General features: G+C 36.9%; 1 protein-coding gene across 7 annotated transcripts in view; it reads left to right on the forward strand.

Moving 5' to 3' along the window:
- Nucleotides 1-22,363, forward strand: part of DNAH12 (dynein axonemal heavy chain 12) — a 313,559-nt gene that overhangs the window by 211,921 nt on the left and 79,275 nt on the right. For all 7 annotated transcript variants that reach the window (XR_013162717.1, XM_077128914.1, XM_077128917.1 and 4 more), the window contains one exon: nucleotides 21,362-21,542. Coding sequence is in view for 6 of the 7 variants with exons in the window: in XM_077128914.1 (XP_076985029.1) it covers nucleotides 21,362-21,542 (181 nt within the window). In the remaining variant the exon portion in view is untranslated. The remainder of the gene's footprint in view (nucleotides 1-21,361; nucleotides 21,543-22,363) is intronic.

The following is a 22,363-nucleotide window of genomic DNA, read 5'->3' on the forward strand; positions in this document are numbered from 1 at the left end:
AAATTTTCAGGATCTTCTAAATATAGGATCATATCATCAGCAAATAGTGAAAGTTTTAATTTTCCTTTCCAATGTGGATGCATTTTATTTCTTTTTCTTACCTAATTGCTCTGGCTAGAACTTCTAGCACAATGTTGAAAAACAATGGTGATGGTGAACATGTTTGTCTTGTTCCTGCACTGAGAAAGAAAGCTTTCTGTCTCTCACCATTGAATTCAATGTTAGCTATGGGTTTTTCATATATGCTCTTTATCTTGTTGAGAAAATTGCCTTTGATTCCTACCTTTCAAACTGTTTTTATTAAGACAGGATGCTGGGTATTATCAAATGCCTTTTCTGCATCAATTGAAATGATCATGAAGCTTTCACTTTTCAATTTGTTAATATGTTGTATTACATACATTGATTCTCTTGTGTTGAATCACCTTTGCATACCTGGAACAAAACCCACTTAGTCATGATATACTGTTGAATTTGATTTGCAAAGATTTTGTTGAGGAATTTTACATGTTTATTCAGTACAGTCATTGAGCTGTAATTTTCTATCCTTGCAGTATCTTTGTCTGGCTTTGGTATTAGGGTGATGTTGGCGTCATAGGATGAATTAGGTAGTATTCCCTCCTGTTCAATTTTTCTGGAACAGTTTGAGCAAAATTGGTGTTAATTCTTCTTACGATGATTGTAGAATTCACCTGTGCAGCTGTCTGTCCTTGGCTTTCCTTTGTTGGGAGGTTTTTGATGACTGATTCAATCTCTTTACTTATCATTGGTTTCTTTTTCATTTTTCTTTTTATTAAGATATCTTTTTTGTTTTTTCTTTTAATATTTTTATTGTAAACAACAAAAAAACATACAAACATTCTTGACAAGATTACAATCAATGGCTCACAATAGCATCATGTAGTTGTGTATTCATTGCCATGATGATTTTTTGAACATTTACATCTCTCAAGCAAAAGAAATAAAAAAGAAAAAACTTATACACTCTATGCCCCTTACCCCTCCCTCTCATTGACCACTAGTATTTCAATCTACTCAATTTATTTTAACCTTTGTTCCCCCTATTATTTATTTCTTATTCATATTTTTTACACATCTGTCCATACCATAGATAAAAGAAAAATGAGACACAAGGTTTTCACAATCACACAGTCACATTGCAAAACCTATATCATTATACAGTCATCTTCAAGAAACATGGCTACTGGAACCCAGCTCTACAGTTTCAGGTACTTCCCTCTAGCCACTCTAATACACCATAAACTAAAAAGGGGATATATATATAATGTGTAAAAATAACCTCCAGGATAACCTCTCAACTCTGTTTGAAATCTCTCAGCCTCTGACACTTTATTTTGTCTTATTTCTTTCTTCCCTCTTTTGGTCAAGAAGGTTTTCTCAATTCCTTGATGCTAAGTTCCAGCTTATCCTGGAATTTGTGTCCCACATTGCCAGGAAGGCTTACACCCATGGGAGTCATGTCCCATGTAGGGGAGGGTGGGAAAGGGTAGTGAGTTTGCTTGCCATGTGAGCTAAGAGAGAGAGAGGCCACATCTGAGCATCAAAAGAGATTCTCTGGGGGTGACTCTTAGGCCTAATTTTAAGTAGGATTAGCCTATCCTTTGTGGGGTTAAGTTTCATAGGGGCAAACCTCGAGATTGGGGCTCAGCCTACTGATACTGTTGTCCCCACTGCTTGCGAGAATATCAGGAATTCTCCACATGGGGAAGTTGAGTTTTCCCCCTTTCTCCCCATTCCCCCAAGGGGACTTTGCAAATACTTCTTTAGCCACTGTTCAAATCACTCTGGGATTTATTGGAGCATCACAATAACCTGGGCAAACCAACAAAATCTCATGCTCTATACAAGGTTCCATGTATTTATGATGTTCAGTTAAACTGTCCATATAAGTTAAATTGGGAAATGCACTAGTCAAAATATAAATTTTGTACCAAATAAACATTTCTTGCTTTAGTCTCACAAAGAAGTTGAAATTTTAAAATATGAATGACCATCTATTTTCAACATCCTGCAATATTGACATTCCTTTGTTCTTCCTCATGAAAAAACATTTTTAAATTGTACATTTAGTCACTATCATTGTATACTCTAGGCCTTCCTAAATTATAGCATCTCAGTCTTTATCTTCTGTCTTTCCTTCTGGTTTCATATGTGCCCCAGCCAGTCTCTCTCTATCATCTCACATTCATCTTCATTCGGTGTACTTACATTATTGTGCTACAATCAGGTAGTATTGTGCTACCCATTTCTGAATTTTTACAATCAGTCATGTTGCACAATCTGATTCCCTTCAGCTCCAGCTACCCAGTCTCTACCCTATTTCTATCTCTTGATAACCTGTGTTCTTAACTGAAATTCTCCAAGTTCACTCATTAATGTTAGCTCATATTAGGGAGACCATTCAGTATTTGTCCTTTTGTTTCTGGCTAATCCCACTCAGCATAAAGTCCTCAAGATCCATCTGCATTGTTACATGCTTCATGACTTTATTCTGTCTTACAGTTGCATAATATTCCATCATATGTATATGCCATAGCTTGTTTAGCCACTTGTCTTTTGATGGACATTTGGGCTGTTTTCATCTCTTGGCAATTGTAAATAATGCTGCTATAAACATTGGTATGCAAATGTCTGTGTCCTTGCCCTCATGTCTTCTCAATAGATACCTAGCAATGGTATTGCTGGATCATATGGCAATTCTATACTTAGCTTCCTGAGGAACCACCAAATTGCCTTCCACAGTGGTTGTACCATTTCACATTCCCACCAACAGTGAATATGTATGCCTCTTTCTCCACATCCTCTCCAGCACTTGTCATTTTCTGTTTTATTGATAATAGCCATTCTGGTGGGTGTGAGATGATATCTCATTGTGGTTTTCATTTTCATTTCCCTAATATTCAGGGAACTTGAGCATCTTTTCATGTGCCTTTTAGCCATTTGTATTTTCCCTCTTCTGGGAAGTATCTTTTCATGTCTTTTACCCATTTTGTAATTGGGTTGTTTGTCTTTTTTGTTGTTTAGTTGAACAATCTCTTTATATATTCTGGACACTAGACCCTTATCTGATATGTAGGTTCCAAATATTGTTTCTCATTGTGTAGACTACCTTTTTACTTTCTTAACAAAGTTCTTTGATGCACAAAAGTGTTTAATTTTGAGGAGTTCCCATTTTTCTATTTCTTTCTTCAATGCTTATGCCTTGGGTGTAAGATCTAGGAAACTGCCTCCTATTGCAAGTTTCATAAGATGTTTCTGTATATTTTCTTCTAAAAGGTTTCTGGTCTTAGCTCTAATATTCAGGTCTGTGATCCATTTTGAGTTAATTTTTGTATAAGGTGTGAGATATGGATCCTCTTTCATTCTTTTGCATATGGTTATCCAGTTCTCTAACCACCATTTATTGAAGAGACTGCTTTGTTCCAGGTCAGTTGGCTTGACTGCCTTAGCAAAGATCAATTGTCCATAGATGAGAGGGTCTATGTCTGAACACTCTGTTCGATTCCATTTGTCAGTATATCTATCTTTATGCCAGTACCATGCTGTTTGACCACTGTAGCTTCACACGCCTCAAAGTCAGGTAATGTGAGGCCTCCAACTTCATTTTTCTTTCTCAAGGTATTTTTAGCTATTCAGAGCATCCTGCCCTTCCAAATAAATTTGGTTATTGGTTTTTCTATTTCTGCAAAGTAAGTTTTGGGGATTTTAATTGGTATTACGTTGAATCTATAAATCAATTTAGGTAGAATTGATATCTTAACTATATTTAATCTTCCAATCTATGAACACAGTATGCCCTTCCATTTATTTAGGTCTCCTGTGATTTCTTTTAGCAATTTCTTGTAGTTTTCTTTGTATAGGTCTTTTGTTTCCTTAGTTAAAGTTTTTCCTAAATATTTTATTCTTTTGGTTGTAATTGTAAATGGAATTTTTTTCTTGATTTCCTCCTCAGACTGCTCATTACTATGGTATAGAAACACTACAGATTTTTGAGTGTTGATCTTGTACCCTGCCACCTTGCTGTACTCATTAGCTCTAGTAGTTCTGCTGTGGATTGATGGGGCAGGGGGGGCGGTGCAACATGTAGTATCATATCATCTACAAACAGTGAGAGTTTTATTTCTTCCTTTCCTATTTGGATGCCTTGTATTTCTTTTTCTTGTCTAATTGCTCTGGCTAGAACTTCCAACATAATGTGGAATAACAGTGGTGACAGTGGACATCCTTGTCTTGTTCCTGATCCTACGGGGAATCTTTCAGTTTTTCCCCATTGAGGATGATGTTAGCTGTGGGTTTTTCATATATTCCCTTTGTTATGTTGAGGAAGTTCCCTTTTATTCCTATCCTTTGATGTGTTTTCATCAAGAAAGAATGTTGAATTTTGTCAAATGCCTTTTCTGTATCAATCAAGATGATCATATGGTTTTTCTGCTTTGATTTGTTGATATGGTGTATGATTTTTTATGTTGAACCATATTTGCATACTGGGAATAAATTCCACTTGGTCATGGTGTATAATTCTTTTAATGTGCTGTTGGATTCTATTTGCAAGAATTTTCTTGAGGATTTTTGCATGTATATTCATTAGAGGGATTGGTCTTCAATTTTCTTTTCTTGTAGTGTATTTGTCTGGCTTTAGTATGAGGGTGATGTTGGCTTCATAAGATGAGTTATGTAGTATTCCCTCCTGTTCAATTTTTTGGGAACAGTTTGAGCAGGATGGGTGTTAATTCTTCTTGGAGTGATTGGTAGAATTCACCTGTGCAGCCGTCAGTCCTGGGCTTTCCTTCATTGGGAGTTTTTGATGACTGATTCAATCTCTTTACTTATCGTTGGTTTCTTTTTTATTTTTCTTTTTATTGAGATATCTTCACACACAGAGTCCATTCAAAGTATACAATCAATTGCTCACAATATCATCACAGAATTGTGTATTTATTATCATGATCATTTTTAGAACATTTACATCACTCCAGGAAAAAAAAAAGTAAAATAAAAAAGTAAAAACTCATACATCCCATACCCCTTACCCTTCCCTCTCATTGACCACTAGGATTTCCATCTACCAAATTTGTTTCGCCCCTTACCCCCCCTCATTATATCTTTGCTTTTTCTTCTTATTTTATTTTTACTAACCTATCCATACTCTGGTTAAAAACAGAATCAGACACAAAGTTTTCAAAATCACATGGTCACATCATAAAAGCTATATAACTATACAATCGCCCTCAAGAATCAAGGCTACTGGAATGCAGTTCAGAGTCCAGGTACTTCCCTTTAGCTATTCCAACATACTAAAAACTAAAAATGGATATCTATATAATGCATAAGAATAACCTACAGGATAACCTCTTAACTCTGTTTGAAATCTCTCAGCCACTGAAAGTTTATTTTGTCTGATTTCTCTCTTTCCCCTTTTGGTCAAGAAGGCTTTCTCAATCCCATGATGCCAGGTCCTGGTGAATCAAAAAAATTCTGTCCCATGGTACTAGAGAAATTTATACCCCTGGGAGTCATGTCCTACATAGAGCCAAGTTAGCTTAGAGAGAGAGGCCACATCTGAGCAACAAAAGAGGTTCTCTGAGGTTTAGACTTAGGCATAATTATAAGTAGGCTTAGCTTCTCTTTTGCAGAAATAAGTTTCATAGGGGTGAGCCCCAAGATCAAGGGCTCAGGCTATTGGATTGGTTGTCTCCACTGCTTGTGAGAATATCAGGAATTCCCCAGATGAGAAAGTTTAATATTTCCTCCCTTCTCTGCAGTCCCCAAAGGGACTTTACAAATACTTTTTTATTCTCGGCCCAGATTACTTTGGAATTTATGAGGGCACCACACTAAACTGTAAAAACCAATGAGATCTCACACCCTATTCAAGATTCCATGTGATTATGGTGTTCAAATAAACTGACCACACATAAATTTAGATAATGCATTACCCAAAATATGCATTTTGCACCAAATAAGCATCTCTTCCTTTGGTCTCACATAGAAGTTGAGGTTTTAAAATATGGATCATATCATCCTTTACCCAGTATTCTGATTTACCTTAGTCCTACCCAGATCAGCTTCATTCGTACCTCTAGTTGAAGTCTGATCATTTTTTCAACTTTTTAAACAGTTGCTATATGGAGTAATGCTGATTTTCATGGCTTCAGATCTCTAACTCTGAGTCTCTGGTGTCACATAAATACCCAAAGTTATAGGGAACAACCAGGTTATACACAAATAGCTCAGTATCTCAGAATTTAGAAATAACAGTTACAACTCCTGAATAGATGTGACTGCTGTAAGAGTTTACAGTCTAGGATACTTTACAATAAGCCCCAACCTGATAACTCGTTAGTGCAATTTCAATTCTCTGAGTTTTTATATTATGGTTAGTCCGTATCAGTGAGTGAGGCATGATAATATTTGCTTTTTGTTTGTTTCTTTGTTTCTGACATTTCATTCAACATATTGTCCTTAAGGTTCATTCACTTACTTGCATGCCACACAATTTCATTCCTTCTTACAGCTGTTCAGTAGCCTATTGAATATATACATCACAGTCCCCCTTCCATTCCTGTTGTTGTAGCCTTAGGCCACCTCCATCCATTGCGAATCTCAAACACCACCATCATAAAAAGGAGTGTGTAAATGTCCATTCATATCCCCACTCCCAGTTTCTCCAGGTTTATACCTTGCAGTGGGGTTGCAAGATCATATGGCAACCTAACCCCTAGCCTCCTGTGGAAACACCACACTGCCCTCCAGAGGGGCTGCACCTCCCAGCTTCCCTACCGACAGTGAATAGGTATATATCTTTCTCCACATTTTCTCAAGCACTTGTTCCTCTTTGTTCATTTTTAAACAGTTTTATTTGCACATCACATAATCCAATCTAAATAAAAAAGTAATGGTTCCTGGTATAATTACATAGCAATGCCTTTGCCACCATAATCTATATGAAGACATTGCCTTTTCTTCTGCAAAGATTCCCATACCTCTCCCTCATATCCCCCACTTGTTGACATTTAGTTTTGGCATAATACCTTTGTTATATTCAATGGAACCATATTACAATGTTACTGTTGACTATAGACCCTAGCTTGCATTGATTTTATTTTTTCCTGTATACTATCCCATTTTCAACACCTTGTAACGTTGACTTTTGTTTGTTCTTCCTCATGCAAAAACATTCTTATATTTGTACATTTAATCAACATTATTTTCCACTCCAGACATTCCTAAGTTATACTGTCTCAGTCTTTATCCTCTATCTTTCTTTCCAGTGTAATACGTGCTCCCAGCCCTTCTCCCTCAACCATACTCACACTCAGCTTCATTCAGGGTACTTATATTATTGTGTTACCATCAGATAGTATTATGATATCTATTCCTGAATTTTTACAGTCAGTCCTGTTGTACATTCTGTAATCCTTCAGCACCAATTGCCCAATCACTACCTTCTTTCTATCTCCTGATAACCTTGTTCTTTAACTCTCAAAGTTCGCTCATTAATGTTAGTTCTTATTAATGAAACCATACAGTATTTGTCCTTTGTTTCTGTCTAATTTCACTCAGTATAATGTCCTCAAAGTTCATTCATATTGTTACATGCTTCATGACTTTATTCTATTTTACAGCCTTCTAATATTCCATCATATGTATATGCCACAGCTTGTTTAGCTACTCTTTAATTGATGGACATTTGGGCTGTTTCCATCCCTTGGAAATAGTAATCAATGCTGCTCTAAATATCAGTGTGCAAATGTCCATTTGTGTCCTTGCCTTCAGTTTCTCTGAATATATACCTAGTAATGGAATTGCTGGATCATATGGCAATTCTATATTTAGCTTCCTAAGGAACCGCCAAACTAACTGCCTTCCACAGTGGTTGTACCATTTTACATTCCCACCAAAAGTGGATAAGTATGCTTTTTTCTCCACATCCTCTCCAGCACTTGTCATTTCCTGTTTGTTGTCGTTGTTGTTGTTTTGCAATGGCCATTCTAGTGGGTGTGAGGTAATACCTCATTGTGGTTTTGATTTGCATGTCTCTGATAGCCAATGAAGTTGAGCATCTTTTCATATGCTTTTTAGCCATTTGTAGTCCCTCTTCTGAGAAGTGTCTGTTCATGTCCTTTCCCCATTTTTTAATTGGGCTGTTTGTCTTTTTGTTGTTGAGTTGTAGAATCTCTTATATATTCTGAATATAAACCCTTATCTGATATGTGATTTCCAAATATCGTCTACCATTTAATAGGTTGTCTTTATACTTTCCTGACAAAGTTCTTTGATGCACAAAAGTGTTTAATTTAAGGAGCGCCCTTTCTCTATTTCTTTTTTTATTGCTCGTGCTTTGGGTATAAGGTATAGGAAACCACCTCCTATCACAAGATTTATTATTAAATTGTCTAACTTGTAAACATACAGTTTTTCTCCTAAAAATTGTATGGTCTTAGCTCTAATTTTTAGGTGTTTGATCCATTTTGGGTTAATATTGTATAGGGTGTGAAATATGGATCCTCTTTCATTCTTTTTCACATGGATATGCCATTCTTCAAACACCATTTATGGAAGAGGCTGCTCTGTCCCAGGTAAGTTGGCTTGACCATGTTGTCAAAGATCAATTGTCCATAGATGAGAGGGTCTATTTCTGAAAACTCAATTCGATTTCATTGGTCATACTTCTTTTTATGCCAGTATCATGCTATTTTTGAGTGGTAGCTTTGTAAAATGCTTTAAAGTCAGATAGTGTGAGACCTCCAACTTTATTTTTCTTTCTCAAAATATTTTTAAGATTTTCAAGATACCATGCACTTCCGGATAAATTTGGTTATTGGTTTTTCTATTTCTGCAAAGTAAGTTGTTGGGATTTTAATTGGTATTACATTGAACCTATGAGTTAATTTGGGTAGAATTGACATCTTAACTATGTTTAGTCCTCCAATCCATGAAGACGGTATGCTTTTTCATTTGTTCTTTGATTTCTTTTAGCAATTTCTTATAGTTTTCTGTGTATAGGTCTTTTGTGTCCTTATTAAATTTATTTCTAAATACTTGATTCTTTTGGTTGCTAGTGTAAATGGATTTTTTTTTTCTTGAATTGCTCCTCAGATTGCTCATTACTAGCATATAGAAACACTACTGACTTTTGGGTGTTGATTTCATACCCAGCTGCTTTGTTGTACTCTTATTAGCTCTAGCAACTTTGCTGTAGATGTTTGGGGATTTTTAACATATAGTATCACATCATCTGCAAACAGAGTTTTACTTCTTCTTTTCCAATTTGGATGCCTTTTATTTCTTTATCTTGTCTAGTTGCTTAACTAGAATTTCCAGTACAATTTTGAATAATAGTGGTGACAGTGAGCATCCTTGTCTTATTTCTGATCTTAGAGAGAAAACGTTCTGTCTTTCCCCATTGAGGATGATGTTAACTGTGGCTTTTTCATAGATTCCCTTTATTATGTTAAGCAAGTTCCCTTCTATTCCTCTTTGAAGTGTATTCATCAAGAAAGGATGTTGAATTTTTCAAATGCCTTTTTTGCATCAATCAAGATAATCATGTGTTTTTTCCACTTTGACTTATTGATACGGTGTAATACATTAATTGATTTTCTCATGTTGAATCAGCCTTGCATACCTGGAATAAATCCTATTTGGTCATGGTATATAAGTCTTTTAATGTGCTACTGGATTTGAATTGCAGATATTTTGTTGAGGATTTTTGCATCTATGTTCTTCACAGAGATTGGTCCGAAATTTTCTTTTCTTGTAGTATCTTTGTCTGACTTTGGTATTAGGGTGATGTTGGCTCCATAGAATGAGTTAGGTAGCATTCCCTCCTCTTCAATTTTTTTTTTTAAGTTTGAGCAGTATTCATACTAATTCTTGCTTGTTAGAATTCACATGTGAAGCCATCTGGTCCTGATCTTTTCTTTTTCAGAAGTTTCTTGATGACGGATTCAGTCTGTTTACCTGTGATTAGTTTGTTGAGGTCATCTATGTCTTCTCTGGTCTTTGTTGGTTGCTCATGCCTTTCTAGGAAATGATCCCTTCCATCTATGTTGTCTAGTTTATTAGCATGTAGTTGCTCATAGTATCCTCTTATAACCACCCTTATTTCTGTGGGGTCAGTGGTTATGTCTCTTCTTCCATTTCTGATTTAGTTTATTTGCATCCTCTCTTTTTCTTTTTTCTTTTCTTTTTCTCTTTTTTGTCAGTCTAGCTAAGAGTCTGTTGATTTTATTGATTTTCTCAAATGACCATCTTCTGGTTTTGTTTATTTTTCTCTGTGGTTTTCATATTCTCCATTTCCTTTGTTTCTGCTCTAATTTTTGTTAGTTTTTTCCTTTTGTTTGCTTTAGGGTTAGTTTCTATTCTTCCTCTAGTTCTTCCAGGTGAGCAGGTTAATTCCTCAATTTTTGTTCTTTCTTCTTTTTTTTTTAATGCATGAGCAGGCACCAGGAATCAAACCCAGGTCTTTGACACGGCAGGCGAGAACTCTGCCTGCTGAGCCACCATGGCCCACCCTCTTCTTTTTTCTAATGTAGGCATTTATGGCAATAAATTTCCCTCTCAGCACTGCTTTTGATATGTTGTGTTTTCATTTTCATTTGCCTCGAGATAGTAACTGATTTCCCTTGTAATTTCTTCCTTGACCCACTGGTTGTTTAAGAGTGTATTGTTTAGCCTCCATATATTTGTGAATTTTCTGGCCCTCTGCCTGTTATTGGTTTCCAACTTCATTCCATTATGATCCAAGAAAGTGTTTTGTATAATTTCAATCTTTTTAAATCTATCAATACTTGCTTTGTGACATAGCATATGGTCTATCATTGAGGATGATCCATGAGCACTTGAGAAAAATGTGTATCCTGATGTTGTAGGGTGTAACATTCTGTAAATGTCTGTTAAGTCTAGTTCATTTATCACATTATTCAAAATCTGTTTCCTTATTGATCCTCTGTCTAGATATTCTATCCATTGATGACTGTAGGGAATTGAAGTCTCCAATTATTATGGTAGAGGTGTCTACTTCTTCCCTCAGTGTTATCAGTTTGCCCCGTGTATGTTGGAGCACTCTTTCTCACTGCATAAATATTTATGATTTTTATGTCTTCTTGTTGAATTATTCCTTTTATTAATACATAGTATCCTTCTTTGTCTCTTTTAATTGTTTTACATTTAAAGTCTAATTTTTTAATTGGTATCTTGAAGTCTTCTATTTCTTCTGGTGTCAGTGAAAGTTGTTTGTGTGTTTCTAGGCAATTGTCCATTTCATCTAAATTGTCTAACTTGTTGACATATGGTTGTTTATAGTATCCTCTTATGAACTTTTTTGTTTCTGTGGAGTCAGTAGTAATGACCTCTCTCTCATTTCTGATTTTATTTATTTGCATCTTCTCTCTTTTTTTCTTTGTCGGTCTGTCTAAGGGTTTGTCTTCTCTAAGAAGATCAATAATATTTTGCTTTTATTGATTCTATTGTTTTCTGTTCTAAGTTTCATTTATTTCTGCTCTAATTTGTGTTATTTCTTTTTTTCTGCTTACCTTGGGACTAGTTTGCTGTTCTTTCCCTAGTTTCTCCAGGTGTTCAATTGGTCTTTGATTTTAGCTCTTTCTTCCTGTTTTAGTTTTTCAAAGCTGCCAGAATGTAAATTACCAGAAATGGAACAGCTCTTATAAAGGGAATTTATTATGTTATGAGTCTATAGATCTAAGGTTGCAAAAATGTCCAAACTAAGGCATCCAGAGAAAGATACCTTAACTCAAGAAAAGGTCAATGATATTCAGGTTTTTCTTTTAGCTGGGAAGGCACATGGTGATATCTGCTAGCTTTCTCTCCTGGCTGCTCCTTTCAAATGGCTTACCTGGTGGCATTTTCTTTCTGTGTCTCCAAAGGTCTCTCTCTGTATCAGCTCTGAAGCTTCCCCCAAAAATGGTTCTCTCTTAAAGGGCTCCAGTGCATGACCCACCTTGAATGTGTGGAGACACATCTCCTTGGAATCACCTAATCAGAAGGTCCTACACATAATTGGGTGGATCATATCTCCATGGAAACAACTTAATCAAAACAACCTCACCCAACAATATTGAATGAAGATTAAAGAACGTGGTTTTCTGGGGTACACGACAGTTTCAAATTGGCACATTCCAACTAAAAAGACAAAATGCGTTCTTTCCAAATACAAAATACTTTCATTCCATTACAGTATCACAAAGCCTTAAACCATTTCAGTAACAATACAAATACAATACAAAGTCAGAAACAGTACCAAATCTCATCAAGGTCAGTTACAGGCATGGTCTGTCCTAAGACAAATTCTCCTTTGGCTCTTGTGTTAGTTAGATTCAGTTGTCAACTTGGCCAGGTGAGCATACCTAGTCTTGTTGCTGCAGACATAAACCAATGGTACGTGAAACTCATCTGTTGTCAATTACATCTGCAGTCAGCTAGGAGGCGTGTCTGCTGTAATGAGTGACATTTGACTTAATTGGCTGGTGCTTAAATGAGAGATTGCAACGTAGTATTGCTAAGCAGCTCAGCATTCCTCATCTCAGCACTAGCAGCTCAGCCAAGGCCTTTGGAGATGCAGAAAGAAGTCACCCCGGGGAAAGTTGTTGGAACCCAGGGGCCTGGAGAGAAGACCAGCAGAGACCATCTTGTGCCTTCCACGTAAGAAAAAACCTCAGTGGAAAGTTAGCTGCCTTTCCTCTGAAGAACCAACAAAATAAATTCCCTTTTATTAAAAGCCAATCCGTCTCTGGTGTGTTGCATGCCGGCAGCTAGCAAACTAGAACAGCTCTGGACCTGTAAAACTCAAAACAAGTTATCCGCTGCAAATATACAAAGAAGGAACAATCATAGGATAGACAATCTCATTGCCATAGGGGGTGATTGGGAGGAAAACAGGGGTCACTAAACCCAAATAGTTCCAAAATCCTGAGGGCAAATTCCATTAGAATTAAAAGCCTCAGAGTCATTTATCATCAGGGCTTTAGGAAGCATCAGTCCCACCTTTCCAAGGGCCTATGCAGCGACCCTGCTCTCTGCAGCTCCAAATCTGCACACATTAGGGCAGTACCTGGGCCCTCTGCCATCTCTGGGGCACATGCTTAACCCCCTCCAAACAATGGGGCAGCAGTAAGGCTTTCTCCAATCCCCATGGAATGTGCCTCACCCTGTCTGAGTCCTAGGGTACCAAAACTCTTCCTGAACATTAAGGCAGAAGACCTACCCTCTGCCTTTGGGGCAAACTCATCCTCTCCAAGTGCATTGTTGGGTTCACTCTCCTGGCCCAAGCTTTCTTGGCTTCAGACCTTAGCTTCCATGGTTCTGCCTTTGAAATGATTTTTCCTTCAATTTGTCCTTTTTCTGTCCCTTTTAGTCCAGACTGACAGTGTTTCCATTTATACAGACCCTACAACACTCTTGCTAATTTTCTTTGCAGTATACTGGGATCATATGCATCAAAACATAGGACTTTCCACAAATCATTTCTTGATAACTCTTTCTCCAATCCTGGCTTTTACTGAAATGACTGATTGGTTTCAAGTATGGTTAAATTCTCATGTGGGGCACTATTCTCTGGGATCTCCCTTTCTGGAAGCCCAGAATTTTCCAGGCCATTAATATCTGGTTTCTTTGTACCCAAGACTTCAGTTCTCAGCTTATTTCTTCCCTGTTACATTTTACAATAAGCTGCAAGAGGAAGCCAGGCTGCATTTTTCACATTAAGTATGGATCTTAGGAGGAAGGCTTTCAGTCTCTCACCATTGAGTACAATGCTAACTATGGGTTTTCCATATATGCCCTTTGTCATATTGAAGAAGTTTCCATTGAGTCCTACATTTTGAAGTGTTTTTATCAGACAAGGATGTTGAATTTTGTCAAATGTTTTTCAGCATCAAGAAAGATGGTCATGTGCTTTCTCCTTTTAATTTGTTAATGAGCTGTATTACATTGATTGATTTTCTTGTGTTGAACCACCCTCGCATTCCTGGTATAAACCTCTCTTGGTCATGATGTATAATTCTTTTAATGTGTCATTGGATTCTATTTGCTAATCTTTTGTTGAGAATTTTTGCATCTATATTCATTAGGAAAATTGGCCTGTAGTTTTCCTTTCTTATAGTGTCTTTACCTGGTTTTGATATTAAAGTGATGTTAGCTTCATAAGATGAGCTAGGTAGTATTCTTTTTTCCTCAATTTTTTAGAAGAGTTTGAACAGGATTGGTGTTAGTTTTTTTAGAATGTTTGATAAAACTCCCCATGAAACCATCTGTCCCTGGGCTTTTCTTTGTAGGCAGATTTTTGATGACTGATTGAATCTATTTAGTTGCGATTGGTTTGTTGAGATCTATTTCTTCTCAAGTCAGTGTAGCTTGTTCATGTGTTTCTAGGAGTTTGTCTTTTATCTGTGTTGTCTAGCTTGTTGGTATATAGTTGTTACTAGTATCCTCTTATGATTTTTTAATTTCTTCATGGCCTATGGTAATGGCCCCCATCTCATTTCTGATTTCGTTTATTTGCATCCTCTCTCTCTCTCTTTGTTTTTGTTTTTGTTTGTTTGTTTGTCAGCCTAAGTAGGGGTCCATCAATTTTATTGATTTTCTCAAAGAACCAACTTTTGTTTTGCTTATTCTTTCTATTGTTCTCTTGTTCTGAAATTCATTTAACTCTGCTTGAATCTTTGTTATTTCTCTTCTTCTGTTTGCTTTGGAGTTAGTTTACCTTTCTTTCTTTCTTTAAATTCTCCAAGTGAGCAGTTAAGTCATCAGTGTTTGCTCTTTCTTCTTTTTAACATAGGTCTTTAGGGCAATAAATTTCTCTCTCAGCACTGCCTTTGCCATATCCCATAAGTTCTGATATGTCGTATTCTCATTTTCATTTGTCTCCATATTGTTACCAATTTCTCTATCTATTTCTTCTTTGACGCATTGGTTGTTTAAGAGTGTGTTATTTAATCTCCATATATTTATGAAAGCTCTGGTTCTTTGGTGGTTATTGTTTTCCAGCTTCATTCTTTTGACATCAGAGAAAATGTTTTGAATAATTTCAATTTTTTTAAATTAACCAAGACCTGTTTTGTGCCCTGAAATATGACCTATTCTGGAGAACATTCCATGAGCACTAGAAAAGAATGTATATCCTGGTGTTTTGGGATGTAATGATCTATATATGTCTTTAGGTCTATTGCACCTACCAAACTGTTTAAGTCCTCTATTTCCTTGTTGATCCTCTGTGTTGTATTCTACCTGTAGAGGAGAGTGATGTGTTAAAATCTCCAACTATTATTGTTGAAATGTCTATCACTCCCTTCAGTTTTTGCCTCATGTACTTTGGAGCTCCTGGATTGGGAGCATAAATATTTGTGATTGTTATTTCTTCTTGGTGAATTGTCTCTTTTATTAATATGTAGTGTCCTTCTTTGCCTCTTATGACTTCTTTACCTTTATTTTGTCTGATATTAGTGTAGCTACTCCTTTGTTTTGGTTACAGCTTGCATGTAAAAAGATGGACATCTTTTTCCATCCTTTCACTTTCAATCTATTTTTATCCTTGGATCTAATTCGAGTCTCTTGTAAGCAGCATATATATGGTTCATATCTTTTAATCCATTCTGCCAATCTGTATCTTTTAATTGGTGAGTTTAGACTGTTAACATTCAACTTTATTACTGTAAATGCATTTCTTGAATGTACATTCTATTCCTTTGCATTTTATTTGTCAGGTCTATGTATTCTTTTCACTCTTCCCCTTTTTTAGTTAATCTTACTGGTGCTCTTCAATTCTGTGCCCTTCTCTAGACCTCCCTCTCCTATCTTTTTATTTCAGCCTACAGAACTCCTTTTAGTATTTCTTGTAGGGCCATTGTCTTGTTGACAAATTCTGTCAGCATTTGTTTGTCTGTGAAAACTTGAATTTCTCCCTCAGTTTTGTAGGAAAATTTTGCCAGATAAAGAATTCTTGGCTGGAAATCTTTCTCTTTCAGGAGATTTAATATATCATACTACTGGCCTTCTTGCCTCCTTAGTGCCTGTTCAATAGTCCAAACTCAGTCTTATGTGGTTTCCCTTGTATGTAGTAGATCATTTTTCTCTTGTAGCTTTCAGGACTTTCTGCTTCTCTTTAACATTTGAAGATTGATTAGTATATGTCTTGGAGTAGGCCTACTTGTATTTATTCTATATGGGGTTCATCGGGCTTCTTTGATTTGCATATTCATATCTGTTATAAGAGTTGGGAAGTTTTCCCCCATTATCTCCCCAACTAATCTTCTTAGTCCTTTACTCTTCTCCTTCTGGGACACCGATGATTCTTATATTTGTGTGCTTCATGTTGTCCATGATTTCTCTGAGATCCAGTTCAAAATTTTCCATCTTTTTTGCCATTTGTTCTTTTGTGCATTCAAAGTCAATTTTCCTGTCCTCTAGTTCACTTATTCTTTCTTCAGCTTCTTCAAATCTATTATTGTGTGTCTCTAGTATATTTTTTATTTAGTCTATGGTATCTTTCATCTCTGTGATTTCAAATTCTTCTTAATGCTCTTCTAGTGTCTTCTTGATCTCCTTTATGTCATTAGCCAACCCAATGAATTTATTTATGAGAGTTGTATGAACATCTTTAGTTCCAAAGTCTGTGTCTCCTCTGGTGTTTTAATTTGGTTATTAGGCTGGGCTATATCTGCCTACATCTTATATGCTTTGTGATTTTCTGTTACCTTCAAATCATTTAATTATCTCTTTTTCAGTATGTATCACAGCTTTATTCTTTTTTGTGGGGCACAGGGGTCAGGTCAGGGTGCAGGTGTCAGTGTGCAGTTGCACAGGTTGCAGGGTGAGGGTGTAGCACAGGTCAGGGGGGACAGGGCACACATGCACAATTTTCTGGGGAGCAGTATGGCAGAGTGTTGGGGCCTAAGGGCCAGGGCAGGACACTGGTGTGAAAGTGCATGGGAGTTGGGGGGGATCATGTGGGGGTACGTGCAAGTGTGGGGCGGGGTGGGACAGTGTACAGGGGTTGACAAGGCAGGGCATGGGTGTGTTGGTACGGGAGCAATTGGAACACAGTTGTGCATGTGTGTGGATCAGGGGTGTAGGGCGAGGATGTACAGGTCCTAAGCAGGCCATGGTTGCTTGGGGCACTGGGGAGGTAGGGCTGTGGTGTGTGGGGCATGGGGTGTAGGAGTGGGCAATGTGCATGAGTGTGGCAAGTTTAGGAGCATGGCTTGGCTTATTTCCTAGTCTCTGCCTCCCTGTCCATGCACTCTTAGGTGCTTTGGGCCTCCATTTGGAAAGGGACACAGTAGGCTGTCTTTACTAGTTGGATGATCTCCAGTTCTCTGTGTCGCAGTTCCTCAGCTTTTTCATCTAGGACCTCCCTATGTAGTGGAGAATTGCCTCTCAGGTCATTTGCACCCTGAAATCACTGTCTCGGTCATTCTCTGTCACTTCTATGCCTGTTCCTTGAAGTAGGGGTCAACCTGGCCTTTTCTATTCCGCCATCTTCCCAGAAGTCGCATCCCATAAGTTTTGATATGTTGTGTTCTCATTTTCATTGTCTCAATATATTTACTGATTTTAAAGTATGTTGTTTAACCTCTATATATTTGTGAATTTTCCAGTTTTCTGGCTGTTATTAATTTCTAGCTACATTCTGTTACAATTAGAGAAGAGGCTTTGTCTATTTTCAGTCTTTTAAAATTTATTCAGACTTGTTTTGTGCCCCAGCACATGATGTGGTCTATCATGGGAAATGATCCATGAGCACTTGAGAACAATGTATGTCCTTTGCTTTGGGGTGTAATATTCTGTATATGTCTGCTAGGTCTAGTTCATTTATCATGCTATTTAGATTCTGTTTCCTTATTGATCCTCTGTTTAGGTGTTCTATCTATCAATGAAAGTGAAGTGAAGTGCTGAAGCACCCCACTATTATTGCAGAGATGTCTATTTCTCTCTTCCATTTTGCCAGTGTTTGCTTCATGTACTTTGGGGCACTTAGGTGCATAGATTTTTATTATTATTATTTCTTCTTGGTGAATTGCCCCTTTTATTAATAAGTAATGTCCTTTCAGTAGAGTTGAGAGGTCATTCTAGAAGTTAATCTTTTGCAAGCAACAGTCATATACTGCAAATCACCACAGTATGCCAAACCCCCGAGTAACAATATTATAAAAACCCTGAAGAATACCCTGTGCGCTATCTAAAAAACTCTATAAATGTTTTACTTAGTAAGCTTATTTTTTCAGAAACTTAAGGCCTCTTAAAGCCTCTAGAGGCCTTAAGTTTCTGAAAAAATAAACTTACTAGAATGAGGTCTCGACTCTATTGGAAATTTCTTAGCTACTCAAACTTTCTTCTGTTCCACTTCTTTTCCCTCTTTTGGTAAAGAAAGCATTCCCAATCCCATGATGCCAGAGACAGGCTCATCCCATGTAAGCCAAATTCCATGATGCAAGGGAGACTTACCCCCCTGGGAGTCATGTCCCACATAGGGGGGAGGGCAGTGGTTTTATTTGGAGAGTTTGGCTTGTATAGAGAGTCTACACTGAGCAACAAAAGAGGTTCTCTGTACTCCAGCATTTTTTGGTTACTGCTTATACTGCTTGTGTGGAATATCTTTTTCCAGCCTTTCACTTTCAATCTATTTGTATTTGGGGGTTTAAAATGAATCTCCTGAGGCATTCAGGGGGCACAAATGAAATCAGAAAGAAAGATATACGATAAAGACCGAGATGGTATAATCTAGGAATGCCTAGAGCGTATAATGATAGTGAGTAAATGTAAAATTTAAAAATGTTTTGCATGAGGAAGAACAAAGGAATATCAATAATGTAGAGTGTTGAAAATAGATGGTAATTAATATTTTAAAACTTTAACTTATGTGTGAGACTAAAGCAAAAAATGTTTATTTGATACAAAATTTATATTTCTATTATGTATTTCCACATATAAGTTATGTGGATAGCTTAACTGAACACCATAAGTACATGGAACCTTGATTAGGGCATGAGATTTTTGTAGGTTTGTCCAGAGTGATGCCTCGATAAATCCCAGAAGGATTTGAACAGTGAATAAAAAAGTATTTGCAAAGTCCCTTTGAGGGAATAGTGAAAAAGGAGGAAAATTCAACTTCCCCGAGTTGAGAATTCTTGATATTCTCAAATATTAAATATATCCGCAAAGGATAGGCTAAGTCTACTTAAAATTAAGCCTAAGAGTCACTCCCAAGAGAAGCTTTTCTGTTGCTCAGATGTGGCCACTCTCTCTCAGCCAAAACAACAAGCAAACTCACTGCCCTCCTCCTCTCTTTGTGGGACATGACTCCCAGGGGTGTGGACCTTCCTGGCAACATGGGACAGAAATCCTAGAATGACCTGGGACTTAGTATCAAGGGAGTGAGAAAACTTTCTCCACCGAAAGCAGGAAGAGAGAAATGAGACAAAATAAAGTATCAATGGCTGAGAGGTTCTAAACAAATTCGAGAGATTATCCTGGAGGTTATTCTTACACATTAAATAGATACCACCTTTTTAGTTAAGGCATAACAGAGAGGCTGGAGGGAACTGCTTGAAAATGTAGAGCTGTGTTCCAATAGTCTTGTTTCTTGAAGATGATTGTAAATGATACAGCTTTCACAATGTGACCGTGTGATTGTGAAAACCTTGTGTCTGATGCTTCTTTTATCTACTTTATGGACAAATGAGTAAAACAAATGGATTAAAAATAAATAGTAGGGGAAACAAATGTTAAAATAAATCTAGTAGATTGAAATGCTAGTGATCAATGAAAGTGAGGGGTAAGGGGTATGGTATATATGAATTTTTTTCTGCTTTCTTTTTATTTCTTTTTCTGAATTGATGCAAATGTTCTAAGAAGTGATAATGATGATGAATATACAAGTATGTGATAAGAAAGAATGTTCATATTGTTGTTGATTGGTTTTAGTAATAAAAATTTTTTTAAAATGAATCTCCTGTAAAGTATATAGATGGGTCATATTTTTTATTCGTTCTGCCAATCTATGTCTTTTGATTGGGAAGTTTAATCTATTAACACTCGGTGTTATTACTATAAAGGCAGTATTTCAGTTATTTTATTCTTTGGCTTTTATTTGTAAAATCCGTTCTCTCTCTTTTTATTCTTTTAATCACTCTACTGATAAGCTTCATTTCTACATTCTTTTTAATTTGTTCCTTTGACTTGGCCTTATCTTCCAGAACTTTAGTGTGGTTCATGATTTTCTTGCTGATATTTGGGCATCTGATTATCTTGATAGGTTTTTTCTGAGGTGTGATGGTTCACTTGGCCAAGTGATTATGCCCAGTTGTCTGGTCAGACAAACACTGGCCTGACTATTGTTGCAAGGATATTTTATAGCTGGTTGATAAGCCAGAAGGCTGATATATTAAATCATCAGTCAGTTGATTGCATCTGTAGCTGATTACATCTATGATCAACCAAGGTGCTCCAGCAACAAGATAATCCAATTAGCTGAAGGCTTTTAAGGGAGGAGAGAGACTTTTTCACTCTTTCTTCAGCCAGCAAGCCTCTCCTGTGGAGTTTGTCCAGACCCTTCACTGGAGCTGCCAGCTTCACAGTCTTCTTTATGGATTTTGACTGTTCCATTCCCATGCTTGCGTGGGACACCTTTATAAATCTCATATTTACAGAAATCTCCTGTTGGTTCTGTTTCTCTCTAGAGAACCTTGGCTAATACATGAGGGTTGGTTTCTCTCTCTCGTCTAGGATTTGTTGTTGTTGGGGTTTATCTGTAAGTCTCTTCTTTGTCAGTTGGTTCATTGGTATTTCCCAGGCGAAACACTGGTATTTTCCTGGGAGAGGGCCAGGAAAGACTGCAAAAAAGCCTGTTTTGTTTTGTTTTCCTTTCGACATCACCAGGCTTCACTTCCCAACTTGCCCAGCAGATGGTGTGTTTGAGCTACTATTCTTCTCAGCCCTGCAAAGGCCGGCTGTTAGGGCCCTTTTCCAGTTCTCTGACATGGTCGAAACAGTGCTACCAGGTGGCATCTGACTGGAACAGCCTGGGACAGTGGATCCTGCATTCTAACTTTGCCAACCAATATGTGGCTCAGTACTGGATTGTGTCCCCAACTGTACTTGGAGTGGAGAAGTTCTGTGGCTCCCTTGGTCTCCAGAGCCCCTGAACAGATGATTCAGATAGTTTTTACCTGGCTACTCACTACTTTGGAAGAAAGATATAGGTTCTATGACTCCCTCCCTATTTCCCCATTTTCCTGGAAGTCTCAAATATTCTTTTTGTCTCTAGGATTGGGAAAGTAATAGGATATTTGAAGAATTGTCTTTCTTTCTTTCTTTTCTTTAGGTTATTGAGATAGAATCTGCACAAGTGGAAGCAAAAAGAAAGTTTGTGAAATTAGATGAAGAGATTGCAAGTGGTAAGGCTGAAGAAGCCCAAGCTCTGAAAAACGAGTGTGAAAGTGACCTAGCTGAGGCAATTCCAGCCCTGGAAGCAGCTCTGTCTGCACTGGATACATTAAAGGCAAGTTTTTAAATTATCCACTTTATGAAACACCGACAAAATCAAGTTGGTTAATTAAATTTGATTCTATTTTAGTGGGTGATATATTATTTTTATCTAACTAAATGTACCTTAACTGTGAACAGTTCTTCCTTGATGTATTATTTATATATTTTTGCTTTTCGTATTATTTTTATAATTTTCATTTAGGATATGCCAGTGGGAATGGGGTAAAGTGTCTATGAGAAGCCAAAATAGTTCTGTATATAGACCAGAGTACGTGTGTAAAAGAGTGTGGAACACCCATTTGTAGCCTCCTTGCATTTATGTACAGAAAAATTTTTAGATTCATTTCCATTATAGCTATGAGTGTCACCTGTCTACCTTACAGTGTGTTATATATGACACTTTATAGTGTCTTCAGGCAACACTAGAATAATCTTACAAATAGGGAACAGACAAGTTTCTGTTGACCAGGGAGGTTCAGCATAGTACAGTGGTTTGGGATATTGAAGCCCCATTCTTTGCCTTCTTTCCTATTCAGTGCCTTAACTTTTATGTAATAAATTGGATAAAGCTATGAATTCAACTCATGGGTAATTCAGCATCGCATAGATCAAATTCTATTTGATTTTCAGTTATGTCATAGCTGCAATTATAAGACAATATATAAGGCAATTATAGAAAAATTCTAGTGCTCTCCTTGTGCCTTAAACCAGGAATCTAAAACTCTAAGTTTATTAATTTCTTCCTTTATGCTCTCTTGTATAAATTTTTAACTTTTTATCTTGAAATACTTTCAAACTAATATAACATAGAAATAAACCCCATACAGAGAACTCTAAA

This window comes from Tamandua tetradactyla, chromosome 15 (genome assembly GCF_023851605.1).
Source record: "Tamandua tetradactyla isolate mTamTet1 chromosome 15, mTamTet1.pri, whole genome shotgun sequence".
Lineage (NCBI taxonomy): Eukaryota > Metazoa > Chordata > Mammalia > Pilosa > Myrmecophagidae > Tamandua > Tamandua tetradactyla.